Genomic DNA, 16,628 nt, shown 5'->3' with positions numbered 1-16,628 from the left:
GTAGGGTTGCAAAATTCCAGGAACATTCAATATGGCAACCCTATGTGTGTGTCCTGTTCTCCTTTGACCTGACTTCCCCTCTGTAAATATCCAGCAAGTCCTCGACCTCAGGTGTGTTGATCTCATTAGTACCTGACTCCTCCTGTGGCTTACCTGTTACTCTAAATCATGCTGCGATGTAGAGATATCTTGTAAGAGATAATCAACGAGGGGCTATGCGTTCTCTGGAAAATAATGCACAATGTGCAATGTGTGCTTTTAGCAGAGTGGAGCTAAAGAATAAGAACGTTTTGTCATACCCATTTTATACGGTCTGATATACCACGGCTGTCAGACAATCAGCATTCAGGGCTCGAACCACCCAGTTTATAAAGCCAATTATTAACTGGGTGGTTTGAGCCCTGAATGCTGCTTATCTGAAAGCTGTGGTATATCAGACAGTATACTATGGGTATGAATAAACATTTATTTTTACTGTTCTAATTACATTGGTAACCAGTTTATAATAGCATTAAGGCACCTCAGGGTTTGTGGTATATGGTCAATATACCACGGCTAAGGGCTGTGTCCAGGCACTCCGCATTGTGTTGTGCATAAGAACAGCCCTTAACTGTGGTAGATTGACCATATACCACACCCCCTCAGGCCTTATTGCTTAATTATCCAAACCCTGCTGTGTCGTAATCTCTCTCTATCCTCTCTCCCCCTTTGACCTGACTTCACCTTTGTACGTATTTAGCTCTTCCTCGTTTGTATCTGACCTCACGTGTGTGTATTGATCCCTGCCTAATTCATCCTGAGTTGATCTATCATGTAATGTGGATATGTAAATCTATTGTAGGCCTTTATCCAAGCGTTACCGTGTCTAATGTAATATCTGTCTCTCTCTACTTGACATGTGATCTTTAGACTAGATCCTGAATAAAGAGGGACCTCTTCTACAGGGAGTAAACAGGATATTGTTGACTATTTCCTGGTTGTTGTTGTTGATAATGTCTTGAGTGTTTTGTTTATTTATACCTTCTTGTTTAGACAGACTAGTTGCTAGGGAAACTGTAAATTTGACTGATATTTAGGTGGGCACCGGGGTTGGTAAGACCATAGAATTAGAATTTAGAATACTGGAATGGACATGAACCTTCTTATGATGGGATAAAGGTCAGCCATTTTGATCAGGGAGTTGGTCAACCATGGTTTGTGGTTTGTGGTTGTGATAATATATTGTGTGATAATATATTCTGTAAAATCATGAATTTGAAGAATTTATCTGCATTGTATGTTTGTTAGCTAGCTACCCAACCAGTTTTAGAGAAATTATTCCATACATTTTTTCAAATGAACTGCCAATATCCCAACATTCCATTCAAACAATGCAGTCAATCCACAGCCATACACTTTCTGAAATCAGTTGATGACAGGACTTAGACAAGTTGTAAATGCAACAAGTACTGATGTTGTATCTTGTAAAACAAGTTGTTTGGATCCTGGATGCTGATTGAAAGAGCAGTGTTCCAAGCCGTGCTGTATTGGCCGTCACAAGCACACTATGCCTGCTAACAGTTCCATCTGAAAATGATCACTGCGTCTCCATAAGAATATCATGTTGCTGTCCGAATCGTCTCTTGTATTTATCTAAACTCACACACTATTTCCACTTGCTTCCAGCCTAGCATTTAGTTTGTTACAGCAGGGGTTAATATAAGCCTAGCATTTAGTTTGTTACAGCAGGGGTTAATATAAGCCTAGCATTTCGTTTGTTACAGCAGGGGTTAATATAAGCCTAGCATTTAGTTTGTTACAGCAGGGGTTAATATAAGCCTCACCGTCTGCCTGAACTCGGAAACAATGTTTCACTTTTGAATTTTGATCTCTGTAATCTTGTAAACCTTTGATCAATTTAACCTGTCACTCAAATTGCACATCTAACTGATGTAGACGTTTTAAACCTTTAAATGAACTTTAAATAAACTACTCTGCCAAGTCACATTGCCTTAACACTCTCTCACTCTCTCTCTCTCTCTCTCTCTCTCTCTCTCTCTCTCTCTCTCTCTCTCTCTCTCTCTCTCTCTCTCTCTCTCTCTCTCTCTCTCTCTCTCTCTCTCTCCTCTCTCTTTCCTATTACTTTCTCCCATTTCTCTCTCTCTCTCTCTCTCTCTCTCTCTCTCTCTCTCTCTCTCTCTCTCTCTCTCTCTCTCTCTCTCTCTCTCTCTCTCTCTCTCTCCACAGTGAATGACTTCACAGTGATCCGTAAGAAGTTTAAGTGTCCCTACTGCAGTTTCTCTGCCATGCACCAGTGCATCCTGAAGAGGCACATGCGTTCCCACACGGGCGAGAGGCCCTACCCCTGTGAGATCTGTGGCAAGAAGTTCACCAGGAGGGAGCACATGAAGAGACACACACTGGTGAGTACAGTGCAGTAGCAGACAGTTGCCACCGGGGTGCAGCAGTGAGCTGAGTCACACACTAGCCATGCTGTTCGCTGCAGCACCTTTCCTACAGTCAAATTACCTAGTGGACTCATGAGTGGAATATTATTAATATTTATCATAATTAATTAACATGATTTCAAAAAACGCCCCCAAAATCCGATGTTACTACGTCAAACAGTTTTATATTTTAGTCTTCTGTGATGTATATAAAGTATAATATTGGGTTGCAAACTCAAAATGTAATACATTAGATAAGAGGTATGTGTGTATTTCTCCTCCAGGTCCACAGTAAAGATAAGAAGTATGTGTGTATCTCTCCTCCAGGTCCACAGTAAAGATAAGAGGTATATGTGTATCTCTCCTCCAGGTCCACAGTAAAGATAAGAAGTATGTGTGTATCTCTCCTCCAGGTCCACAGTAAAGATAAGAGGTATGTGTGTATCTCTCCTCCAGGTCCACAGTAAAGATAAGAGGTATGTGTGTATCTCTCCTCCAGGTCCACAGTAAAGATAAGAAGTATGTGTGTATCTCTCCTCCAGGTCCACAGTAAAGATAAGAGGTATGTGTGTATCTCTCCTCCAGGTCCACAGTAAAGATAAGAAGTATGTGTGTATCTCTCCTCCAGGTCCACAGTAAAGATAAGAAGTATGTGTGTATCTCTCCTCCAGGTCCACAGTAAAGATAAGAGGTATGTGTGTATCTCTCCTCCAGGTCCACAGTAAAGATAAGAGGTATGTGTGTATCTCTCCTCCAGGTCCACAGTAAAGATAAGAAGTATGTGTGTATCTCTCCTCCAGGTCCACAGTAAGGATAAGAGGTATGTGTGTATCTCTCCTCCAGGTCCACAGTAAAGATAAGAGGTATGTGTGTATCTCTCCTCCAGGTCCACAGTAAAGATAAGAAGTATGTGTGTATCTCTCCTCCAGGTCCACAGTAAAGATAAGAGGTATGTGTGTATCTCTCCTCCAGGTCCACAGTAAAGATAAGAAGTATGTGTGTATCTCTCCTCCAGGTCCACAGTAAAGATAAGAGGTATGTGTGTATCTCTCCTCCAGGTCCACAGTAAAGATAAGAAGTATGTGTGTATCTCTCCTCCAGGTCCACAGTAAAGATAAGAGGTATGTGTGTATCTCTCCTCCAGGTCCACAGTAAAGATAATAAGTATGTGTGTATCTCTCCTCCAGGTCCACAGTAAAGATAAGAAGTATGTGTGTATCTCTCCTCCAGGTCCACAGTAAAGATAAGAGGTATGTGTGTATCTCTCCTCCAGGTCCACAGTAAAGATAAGAAGTATGTGTGTATCTCTCCTCCAGGTCCACAGTAAAGATAAGAAGTATGTGTGTAAGGTCTGCAGCCGGGTCTTCATGTCGGCAGCCAGCGTTGGAATCAAACATGGCTCCCGTCGCCATGGTGTCTGTGTTGACTGTTCTGGACGGGGCGTGGACCACAACCGGGAAGCAGGCGGAGGCATGTCGCCCGAAGATGAGCAGTATCCCAGCGACCACCGTTTCCACAACGACCAGGTGGAGTGCGAAGGCGACGGAGAGGCGGAGGAAGAGATGATGACGGAAGGGGATGGAGAGATGATGGGAGAGGGGGATGAGGAGGGAGGAAAGTGGAAGGATGACTCAGGGATGATGACGGAGGGAGACGGAGCCATGGATAATGACAAGGAGGAGAGCAACTCTTCTGCACCAGAGGGGGAGCAGCACAATGGGAGCGAGAAGGATTTCAGCTGGATCTCTTAGGATCCTATGGGATCATTTAGGATCTATTGTGGATCTTAGGCAGACACAGCTCTCTTTACCCATGTGTACATGGGCCTTCCTCTGAGTGGGATATGTGGGCGATACGCGACAATGATCTAAACCCTTGACAGATGCCATACACACACACACCGCACATAAACACACACGCTGAGCCCTGTGCTGATGATAGGACTGCCATGGTGGAAAGAGAACAATTGAGAAAAAATTAAGTTTTGTTAGTTTGTTTATTTCTGATGAGGACCCTATCAGAGTCTGTCCATTGATTTAGATGTTCACCTCCATCACACTGGGACCAATGAGGACTCATTCAACATCTTAGCTGATTTTGAACCATGACTTTTTGTGGTCACAGTTGCCATGGATACGACAGATCGTTAACAGTTTGGGAAAACACCAAGGTGGTGTCTTGTTACCATGCAGTCCTATTTGGGGACAGTCTCTACTCCTTTGGGGACAATCACTACACCTGGGGACAGTCTCTACTCATTATGGGGATAGTCTCTACATCTGGGGACGGTCTTTACATCTGGGGACAGTCTCTACTCATTATGGGGACAGTGTCTACACCTGGGGACAGTCTCTACATCTGGGGACAGTCTACTCATTATGGGGACAATGTCTACACCTAGGGACAGTCTCTATTCATTTTGGGGACAGTCTGTATTTATTTGGGGGACAGACTCTAGACATTTTGCGGACAGTCTATTTAGTCGGGGGACAGTCTTTATTTATTTGGGGGACAGTCTTTATTCATTTGGGGGACAGTATTCATTCATTTGGGGGACAGTCTCAATTAATTTGGGGGACAGTCTTTATTCATTTGGGGGACAGTATTCATTCATTTGGGGGACAGTCTCAATTAATTTGGGGGATAGTCTTTATTGATTTGGGGGACAGTCTCTATTCATTTGAGGACAGTCTCTATTCATTTGGGGACAGTCTTTATTAATTTGGGGACAGTCTTTATTCATTTGGGGGACCGTATTCATTCTTTTGGGGGACAATATTCATTTGGGGGACAGTATTCATTTGGGGACAGTCTATTAATTTGTGGGAAAGTCTCTATTTATTTGGGGGACATTCTCTATTCATTTGGGGACAGTCTCTATTAATTTGGGGACCGTTTCTATTCATTTGAGGACAGTCACGATTCATGTTTGAGACAGTCTTTTATCTATTGTAAAGTTGCACCCGTCAGGCAGCGGTTGGCCCATTGTCTCCTGCAGAGTGAAACTGCCACAGACTTGCACTTTAACGTCGACTAGACTCCTGTCAATGCTCACAACCCGTGGTTTACATTTTCAATCTGATTTTACCTACACAACTCGGTGACCGCACCTACCTTTAAGGATATACTGTATGTCCTCATGACTGTTATGATATATAAATATATGGATATTATAATACTTGTGCAAAGTTTGCTGATTATAATAGCCTATGCCCAGTGGAGGCTGGTGGGAGGAGCTATAGGAGGACGGGCTCATTGTAATGGCTGGAATGGAATAAATGGAATTGAATCAAACATGTGGTTTCCATGTCTGTGATGTGTTTGATACCGTTCCATTTATTCCATTCCAGCCATTACAATGAGCCCGTCCTCCTATAGCTCCTCCCACCAGCCTTCACTGCCTATGCCTTTCAATTGGTTCTTTCGCCACTTAAGTTTACCATGTGTTTCTGTTGAGCTGTGATGAGAATTATGAAAGGTTGAGCAAATGTACATACAAACAAGCCACAAGAATTAGTATATTGAGCAAGAGAGGGAGTTGGAGAGAGAAGGAGAGAGACTTATGAGAGAGAAAGTTTGAGAGAGAAGAAGAGTGTGAGAGTGAACACTATGCAGGGACATAACCAATCAAGCCAGATGTCAGTGTTCTGAATTCTCTACTTTCAGAGAGAGGACACAGATCGAGAGGTAACCTAGCGGTTAAGAGCATTGGGACTGTAACCGAAAGGTTGCTGGTTTGAATCCCTCCTGAGCCGACTGGGTGAAAAATCTGTCGATGTGCCCTTAAGCAAGGCACTTAACTCTAATTGCTCCTGTAAGTCTCTCTGGATAAGAGCATCTGCATAATGACATAAATGTAAACCTTTACTTCAGATATTTCCTCTCAGAATGAGCGAGAGAGACATATTACATACACAATGATGATGGGTCACGACTCATGCCAACACAAGCACACTATGGAGCTATTCTACGTGGACATTTCATCTCTTTTTTCTTACCTTGAATCTCAAGTTGTATCTATGGACAGCGGTCGTGTTTAGAAGCAGACTTTCTTCAAAACCTTTGTTGTTTTATTATAATTTTTTATATTTCACTATAAATACAGAATATGCACACTTTTACATCTTAGTGAACCTTAATGAATGGTTCATCTTTCTTTTTGGTGATAATGTTCATTTCAGTTTGTAAAATAAGCCAGGCTTCGGCTTAAGATGCCACCCAGAGAGTGGCCTGTTCTGGTGAGTGCTTTTATGACGTTTCAAAAAGTTCTTTATTAACACACATTTGTGGAATTATTGTACTACTGTATAAAGACATTCTCTCAGCTCCGTCTAACGCCTTCTGTAGTCACAGCGTGTGTGGATGTGTGGATGTGGACGTGTGTGTTCGTGTGTGTGTGCAAGCGTGTGAGATGTATATTGATTTTCTTAAGATTATGTTCATGTTAGAACATGTTTATTATGATGATCAGAACTATGATATGATGTTATTATGATGATCAGAACTATGATATGATGTTATTATGATGATCAGAACTATGATATGATGTTATTATTATGATGGTCAGAACTATGATATGATGTTATTATGATGATCACAACTATGATATGATGTTATTATTATGATCAGAACTATGATATGATGTTATTATTATGATGATCACAACTATGATATGATATTATTATGATGATGATCACAACTATGATATGATGTTATTATTATTATGATAGATATCATAGATATGATGTTATTATTATTATGATAGATATCATAGATATGATGTTATTATTATGATGGTCAGAACTATGATATGATGTTATTATTATGATGATCAGAACTATGATATGATGTTATTATGATGGTCAGAACTATGATATGATGTTATTATTATGATGGTCAGAACTATGATATGATGTTATTATGATGATCACAACTATGATATGATGTTATTATGATGATCACAACTATGATATGATATTATTATGATGATGATCACAACTATGATATGATATTATTATTATGATCAGAACTATGATATGATGTTATTATTATTATGATAGATATCATAGATATGATGTTATTATTATTATGATAGATATCATAGATATGATGTTATTATTATTATGATAGATATCATAGATATGATGTTATTATTATGATGGTCAGAACTATGATATGATGTTATTATTATTATGATAGATATCATAGATATGATGTTATTATTATGATGATAGATATCATAGATATGATGTTATTATTATGATGATAGATATCATAGATATGATGTTATTATTATGATGGTCAGAACTATGATATGATGTTATTATTATGATGGTCAGAACTATGATATGATGTTATTATTATCATTATTAAGTTCTGGATGCTAAGCTTTATTGTGTGTTTCTTTTTTATATTTAATATCTTGTACTAGACGAAAAGCTTGTGGACAGCAAGCTATAAGGTGTTTCTTAACAGTTCTATCATGCCAGTCTCTGCTTTTCTGTTGTATTTGGTTTTTACAGAGAAAGAAGAAAAAATCAGAGGCGCTAATTTATTCTTAGGGCTCTGTCCAATCAGATCCGTGGCATCCGCATGGCGGTTGCTTTGTCGGTGTCAGAGGTGGAACGGCTCTAGAGTTGTCAAATCTACAAGCAGCTCCCGGCATTATACCTGAAGCGACATTGCCATTGGCCATTGGCTGCACGGAGTCACATTAAGAGAAATATCATGCAGCCTTGTTTACAAGTTTGAACACTGGAATGTGATATGTAATCTACACCTCCATTAGGGTGACATAAATCCTCTTTATTTGGTTTAAGGATTTTCATTTTGAGTGTCATTATTTCTATATAGACTACACCTTCATTCTGAACTTGAAATGCGAGTGGGACAGGTGTGGATTCATGAGAAGGATCCAAGGCAGCTGCTCACCGATTTGACAGCTCCAACGCAGTTACACCGCCAAAACATCAGCTATGCGGGTGTTGGCTATCACCTGTTAATGCTTGATCTGACTGAATCTAGGCCTTAGATATGGATTGGACATATGTATGGTATGGCACAAGCATCTATATTACTAACATACACTAATTAATTAACATCATACCAAAAATAATCTAATGTGTTGTATCAAGTGCTTTTGTTTCAACGGTGCGTGTGCAGATGTAGGTGCACATATTTCAATTTATTGTGGTCTAATAATTGTGTTGTAGTTTGGATGTTGTTGTTTTTTGAAATCATGTTTTTTTATATTTTTTTTACAGTTTTCAAAGTGCACATGTTGTGTGTATATATACGGTATCATTGTATATGAAGGGCCTTGTGACTTGCTAGGCTAGACCTGCTGAAGATCGCATCTTTAACCCCTCTTTTCTTTATTGTTCGAGTTGCCCTGGTTTCCAAAGTTGTGTTCTACTGTATATCCTAAATATAGGCCCAATTCCAAATCTACCCCTGGCCCGGACCCCTATGCACTTTTTGTAGGTCTGAAATGATTAGGTAGGGGTAAATAATATAAGGCAAATGTCAACCTGGCCTAACAGAGGGCAAGATTCTTCCAGACCTACAAGACATGTTTTGGGGTAGGGTGCCTAAACGGCAAGTTGGTATTTATTGTCATTAATCTTGCCTTGGAGGCAGCTGCAGAGTGGTCACTAGCTGGCACAGCCACAAAGTCAGAAAATCTGAACTTAAACCTAACATTAACCCTAATCTTAACCACACTGCTAACCATAATGCCTAACCCTAACTTTAAATTAAGACCAAAAAGATAGTTTTTGTCTTAATTCATTTTTACGATACAGCCAATTTTGACTTTGCAGCTGGCCTATCTAGCGGAAATCGCTAATGTCTGCCTCCAGGGCAAGATTCATTACAATAAACATCAACCTGCACCTGAATGCTATGAGGGAAAGGGACAAAGTGGGCCACAGTGGTGCCTCTGGGAATTATAGTTGTGTAGCCACAGTTGGTTGCAAACATTACCATCTGCCACACTTCCATTCCCATCAGTCCCAGTGCTAAACACTGTATCTACGGAACAACCCTCGGGTGTGTGTTTAATTTCACTGATTCCTGATGCCTTCCTCATGTGTGGTGGCAAGCTTTATTTAAGTAGTATTATTTATTGTCTATTAGCAATTTCTAATCACTTGAAGGTTTCAGAAAGAAAATGAATGATGTTGTGTGGATATTTTGAATGTTAATGGCTGAATATGTAGGGATTGTCAAGAGCTGCCGTGTATTTGGAAGGAATAGCAGGGCTATTTCTCTGACATCCATCCAGTGCTTTTCCACTCCAGACTCCTGTGACCACTGAGATGTTTTTACCCACTTCCTTATCGTTATCATCACCTGTCTGCCTGCCTGCCTGCCGGCATGTCTTCTTATTCCTTGTCTTGGGTTGTAATTCAGGAAACATTTGCCATCCAATCCCCTCAACAATGTGCCTCGATACATTTTAGATGTGGGTGTGTTTCAAGAGATAGGGACATACAGAAATCTGATGGATAGAGATTTTTAAAATATATTTTATCTAAATCACAGGTGCAAAAAGTTGAGAAAATACTGTTTTTCTGAGAGACAAATCAGCTGTTTGTTTTTGAGGACCTATGTGACTGTGTTACAGTATACAGTAGATTCTGTTCCTGTGTTTATTAGCCCATTGTGCCCTGATTCCATGGTCTTAACTGCACGCCTTTGTTCATTTGTCATACCAAAGCTCTGTCTCTGGCGTCTGCACAAAACTGGTTTATTTCACATGCAAAACTGTTTGCTTTTCAGCAGATAAATATTTGTATTCTGCTCTTAGATGCGTACAAAATTGCAATCCTTATTTAGCCTGTATAGCTTGATTCACATGTGCAAATCACAAAGCCATAGATATGGTTATATCTAGATTTTACTATATTTCAAAATTCTTGCATTTTTTTTTTAGATTCTGTTCTTTACTAAGAGTGATGTGTGTATACCTTCATATATATATACATTTATATTGTTATTATATATATTATTTATTTTCTCTCACATTTGGCAAGGTGTCTTTCGTTTGTAAAGTGAGACACTTGAAACTTGACAGTTGTTTGTTGGGAATATTGTTCAATATGATACTGACTTTATATCGATTATCATAAACCTGTGTTTGTAACAAAGATGTGTTGAATAATCAAACCCCTTGATCTGTTTGGGAGGATTAAAGTGAGCAGGTCTTCTGTATATGATAGTACTGATCACTTGAGCGTTTTTATAGCCAAACATGAACTTCCCTACCGTCCTGTTGTGAGGGCTAGCCTAAAGGGCTAACCCAGGCCTCTTTCTAACTTCATGTTTAGTGGAATTAGCTTGACTATTATTTGCAAAACCAATCAGTCTCAATAAATTTTGAAATTGCTGCTGAATTTTTTTAAATGTGTGCGTTGTAAATGTTGGGTTCTTGTCAACCTCCACTGTGTGGGTTCTACCTCAAAGCTGTAATACCCCTGTTCTCCACAAGAGGGCAGTCGGCTTTACAACTATGAAGGTGTAGGGTGAAGTTGCCCCTATATACTGATCTTGGCTCAGTTTAGAAATTTCCCCACTGATGGTCAAGTTTAGAATTGGGGGAGGGGAAGCTGATCATAGATCTTTACCTAGTGGAAACTTGTGACACACACACACAGACACGCACAGAGACACACACACAGACACACAGACACACACAGAGAAGAGAGAGAAAGCATGAGAATACATGTTCCAATCCATTCGCATTTATTTTCTCTCTATCACATTTACATCACATCATCATCATGACATCAAGTCACCCATCCACTCGAGCACATGTCAGACAGACATGAGCAATAAAACACTTCTGCACCAGACATAATGAGACAACATCAATCAATCAATCAATATGAACAAGATAATAAAGCAACCAAAAGAAAGTATGTTTCCCTCCCACCAACCATAATGCTCTGACACAGCACAGCAAGAGAAAAACAGTCAGACAGTTACAAAAAGAAAAAAAAACAGATAGAGGTGAAGCAGTGACAGAAAGACAAACAGATCAAATTGGTGTGTTGTTTAAGAGCACGATAGAAGAAAAAGCACAGAGTTGAGTGGAACTACCATGGTGATGACGATGTGTTACATTTGATTTGAATGGAGATCCATTGGCTTTGCTGCTGCTGAGCTGCTGGGCTGGACTCATCAACATGGACATTCAACGAGCAAACAAAGGATAGAATGATGTAACATTAGGAAATAAAGTTTTTCTTTCTGCACATTTCAAGGGCTCGGTTAGCTTAATATACTGGGTATTGACTTTAGGGGGGACTACAATCAATTCTGATAGTTTAAAAGAGAGAGACAGGGAAAAAAAATAAAAAAATAGAGAAAAATAGATTGGGAGATATATGGAGGAAGAGAGTCAGTCACTGAAGTTGTGAGAGGGAAAGGTACAGGTACAATTTGGTGGCAGGTAGCTTAGCGGTTAAGAGTGTTGGGCCAATAACCGAAAGGTTGCGAGTTTGAATCCCCGAGCCGCCTAGGTGATTTGTCTCCCACAAAAGACAATGACAACATGTATTCTGATAAATACTTATTTGGCAGGGAGACAGAAAAAGTAGGTAGCACATTTTCTGAAACGCCTGTGTACAATAGATTATGACTGCATTCATAGCACAGTCGATCACTCCATAGTGTATTATAAGACTTGCCATAAGCATTCACAACAGCTCACGGTTCCTATACACTGGGTACAGATGTCCTTTCAACGTCTAGTTTTTATTTACATTTGGTTGAGTTGTCAACTAACGTGAATTCAACGTGAAATCAACAAAACATTTCACCATGTTATTGGATCTAGTTTAAAAGTTGGGTGAAAAAAATTACGAAATTCCCTTACATTTTACAAATCCAATCAGTTTTCCACGTTGATTAAAAAGTCATCACATTGAATGTTTTTGTTGAAATGACGTGGAAACAACGTTGATTCAAGCAGTGTTTTTCCAGTGGGTTCTGACCACTTTACCAAATGCATAACACCTTTATAAACACATTCAATAGGTGCATTAAAGTAGTGCAGTATATGGCCTGCTATAAGCATTCATAACAGTTCATGACTCCTTATAACAGCCTAAATAAAGGCCTACATGACATTAAATGCATTCATAATAGATCACACCAGGTGGCTCACAGAAAGGTCACCAAAAGGTCAAGTTAGTTTTTGTTAGAATTAAAGCGTCTCATTGCACAATGTAAGAAGGTTAAGGGCAATTCCACGATAACAGAATTATGCTGAGACTAAGATTTTTCACTTTAAAATGTATGTCAAACAAAACCAATGATTGCAAAGTTAAACAAACCATACAACTCTATGCACAAGGACTACTTTGAACAATTTCCACTGAATATTTTACAAAAACACATTTACTTGAAGAACAGTGCAGATGTAAAGTTTGTCAACAGAATGACAGTTTGTGCTGTTTGTGCCGTCATTCTGTCAGAGCACTAACAGTGTTCTAGCGGCAGTAGAAACTAGCGGCATTACAACAAGAAAGAAAAAAACAAGCTCATCTTTCTGGAGGTTTTACATTCATCTACGTTTTTTAGCCACTTTTCCCCTGAACTGCAATATATGTGTATGTTATATTCACTACAGCTTCTCAAATACGCACACCAAGAATCTGAGCAATTCTACCTTACAAAGTTTCATTTTTGTTAACAGACAAACAACAATATATGAAAAAAGTTTCAGTGTTGTCTTTACGTTGCATATGTACAGGAAAGCCCTGAAACTACAAATCCATCTCGAATAATCGTCACTGCTTGTCCCACTCTTTCTCCACCTATCACAAAGTCCCAGTTCCCCAAACACACCCAATCAGCCCTCTCTCTACCATCCAAAACCTCAGGTCTCCTAAAAACAGCCATAGGGATGGCAGTTATCACTCAAACCCACCTGACCCTACCCTATTCCATACCAGGTCAACTTACTGTGGGTGAGACTTCCTTAGATTCATCCAGTTTGTCAATGTAGGTAGTAGCAAGTGGATAAAGACTGTTCCCCTTCATTAGCACTGGCCAATGACCCATAAAACCACTTTAGTGCAATTAAATACCAGAGGCGGGTTTTGTGGCAGGCATAGGGGTGTGAATGAGATTGAGAACGACAAAGTAGATTGATCTGAAAAGTACTCAAACGTATGGATGGCCAATCTGCTGCCAGTAGGACCAAACACAAGATTGATGTTTCGATTGGTGGAGAAGAGTCAGGTCCGGAAAGAAAACCTATTCTCTGTACACTAGCTCATCTCAATAAAGTGTGAAAGAGGCAAGCGCCTTTTAGGCAAAGGAAGACTAAACAAAGTGTTTGTGAAAGCGGTGTCTGAGTATGCTACGTAAGGAAAGCCCATAGTGTTGAAACACCATGACTTATCTGTTCTTAAGAAGATAACAAGCAACCATCGACTAATTGAGGGCTACCTCTGGACCAGTGTTTCCCCATATATTACCAAGTTAAGGCAGACCATCTGAGATGTGACTTCAGGGGTCTTCTTGGTGCACCACCACAATAGAAAAGTCTAGGGGAAACCCTGAAGCACAAAGTACCGCTGTACTATGCAGTACCAAACGATTCCAGGCAATATTGTTGGCACCATGGGGCTGAGTACACCAAACACACAGACAGAACTAAACATACCAGTTCAAAAAGTTCTTATGGGGGGACCCAAGAGGTGTCGAAGCCCCATCCCTGAAACCCCATTTTGACACCAAGGCAGTGACGATCCAAAATAAAACAACCTCAAATTTCATTTCACTTCAAAATCTGTGTGTATAAAATCCATGTATAAAAGCAAGTCTTTGTGCAGTGCAAGTTAGTGCAATTTATTTAGGTAAATCCTTTTTCCTCATAATGTTCTTTTCAATGGCACTTAGTGAAGTTTCTGACCATTAAATACTGGGCTACTCTCCAGTCTGACCAGTGAGCTACTTACTGTAAGAACCAGCTTCTCTCAAACACTACTGGACATAATGTCTGACGGACAGGGTTACCAGCCAATGAGCAGGACCATATCTGTTGGTAATGGTTATCAAGGAAAAGACTGACAGGGCATGCTAAAATTAATCCAGTGGGTTTGATTGTTTGTTTGTTGTCCCCAAATAACAACAAATGACAGTCATTCCCAGCTGTCTTAGAATGGCCTTCTACTAATGTCACATCAATTAGAATATGTGACTGCCATCAGCTGAGAACGGAGATGTCACTATGACAACAAATTTGTCACATGGCCAAAGAATGGAAAGTCATAGATTGTGGCCATTGTCATAGAATAGGTTGAAGGTAACCTAAGGAAAGAGGACAAGTACCACCATGCATGTGTGTGTCCTGCTGTTGTAACTTGTGGCATGGCTAGTAGTCAGTATTGGGAGAGAGAGAGAGAGAGAGAGAGAGTGTGTTGGGAGCAGAGAGAGGGAGAGAGAGAGAGAGAGAGAGAGAGAGAGAGAGAGAGAGAGAGAGAGAGAGAGAGAGAGAGAGAGAGAGAGAGAGAGAGAGGCAGCAGAAACTACATTCAAAGAGCTGGCAAAAATAAAATTAAAGTAGCTAAAGTTTAAAAAAATGATCTGTGTAAAAATATCCATATATCCATATAATTGTGGAATCAGGAATCCAGGTACAATTCATGGGACACAAATAATCCCTCTGAGAAAAACACTTAGATTTCAACACCCTTAGATACCAGTTAAGAGCAGTAACTGGGAGTCAGGTTTGAGTAGGACTAGGTATAGTACCCACAGAGAACTAGAATGACATTATATTTCTATGAACGTACACAGAAAATGGATTTTAGAACACTGAGTAGCAAGTAATACTACAGGAGGGTTTGATGCTGTTATTGATAACTGTAATCAACAATAGAGGTGATTAATCAAAGCAAGACCAGACTGTCCAAACCCTGGTGATTGCACTTTGCAACTACTACAGTAGTTGCCTTGGGAACTAATCACTGAAAATAAACTGTTAAATGTGAGAAATGAGAGTGAACAGTGTGATTACAAAGTTTACATGTGGTCTGTTGAAAGATGTGTTGTTTCTGAAAGCTGCATATCCGTGTAGAGGTCTAGGAAGAGAAACTATAAACGGTGCATGTACGCTGAACAATCTGAAGGATCAAAGTGTGACATTTGGTGCCAGAAGATGGAATAAGCAACAGATGCAGGAAGCTTATGGTGTGTAACTATGCATTATTTACTTCCCAAACAAAGAGATTGGAATTTTTGAGTTCAATTCCCATAAGAGCATGTGATGTGTTATATGAATAACAAACATCCGTCTTAATAAAAGCGACATCTCAATTCTGAGTGAATTTAGAGAGATTCTGTGTCTGTTTTCCTTTGGTAGACATACTGTCCGTTTCAAAAGAGTGACCGCTGAAATTTGAAACGTGACCATTGAAATCTCTTGTCAGCATCTTTCAATGCACCTCCGTTGAAACGATCCATTCAAATATACGCCACAAAGTGAATCTGGTTTTAGTTCTAAAACGTCAACAGAGGTGCATTGAAAGATGCTGACAAGAGAGTGGTTTCAGGATCTTATAGACTCAAACACAGTAGCTTCCATGATACTCGGACCAGCAAAGAACATGTTGAAAGTACACAATACCAAAAAGCTTATCTGAAATCTTCAACCACTGCCCTACAGTGAAGGCATGCAAAATTAGAAAGTACAAAACAAAACTGTCATTCTGAATCACATTTTGAATAATCATTTTTTGGATTACCTATGCTTCCAAAGCCATATACTTTTACACAATTATTATATATTTTTTTCCTTTTTCATCCATTTGTTTTTGTGTTTCGTGTGTTTAGCTGTCTGTCTGAGGATTAAGAGAAGCAAGCAGAGAGACCCCTGCTGGTCAGGAGGAAGCAGTGCGTGCTCTAAGCAGCTTCATCAGGGAGAACACCCACATCTCCCCAGTGGAAGACTCCACCTCAGTGAAGCTCTGGCAGAGGAAGAGTCCATCCCAGTGATGTAGTGGGGTTCAATCATTGAATCGCTGACAGGCTTTTTTCCAACGGCAGGCTGTGCACCACATGTCCCTCTTCTCCATGCCGTACACCTTCCGGCACTTTTTTGCCTCTCCGCGGGGTTTCCTTGGCAATCAAAGATATGACACACAGTTAGACGTTACACTACACTCCCTTGAAGTTGACAAATACACT

The 16,628-nt window shown here is 39.9% G+C and overlaps 2 protein-coding genes across 3 annotated transcripts in view; one reads left to right on the top strand and one right to left on the bottom strand.

Annotated features, from left to right (window-relative positions):
- The window catches only part of LOC139542908 (zinc finger and BTB domain-containing protein 46-like), a 166,832-nt gene extending 156,010 nt beyond the window's left edge, over nt 1-10,822 (top strand). Inside the window, exons 5-6 of the mRNA XM_071348879.1 lie at nt 2,227-2,402; nt 3,743-10,822. Of these exons, the coding sequence (XP_071204980.1) occupies nt 2,227-2,402; nt 3,743-4,177 (611 nt within the window). The 3' untranslated portion in view covers nt 4,178-10,822. The remainder of the gene's footprint in view (nt 1-2,226; nt 2,403-3,742) is intronic.
- Nucleotides 10,823-11,154: 332 nt separating this feature from the next.
- Nucleotides 11,155-16,628, bottom strand: part of LOC139542909 (zinc finger protein 704-like) — a 189,023-nt gene continuing 183,549 nt past the window's right edge. For both annotated transcript variants that reach the window (XM_071348881.1, XM_071348880.1), the window contains one exon: nt 11,155-16,559. In XM_071348881.1, coding sequence (XP_071204982.1) covers nt 16,448-16,559 — 112 coding nt within the window. In that variant the 3' untranslated portion in view covers nt 11,155-16,447. The remainder of the gene's footprint in view (nt 16,560-16,628) is intronic.

This window comes from Salvelinus alpinus, chromosome 17 (assembly GCF_045679555.1).
Source record: "Salvelinus alpinus chromosome 17, SLU_Salpinus.1, whole genome shotgun sequence".
NCBI lineage: Eukaryota > Metazoa > Chordata > Actinopteri > Salmoniformes > Salmonidae > Salvelinus > Salvelinus alpinus.
This window is presented reverse-complemented; position numbering and strand designations above follow the sequence as displayed.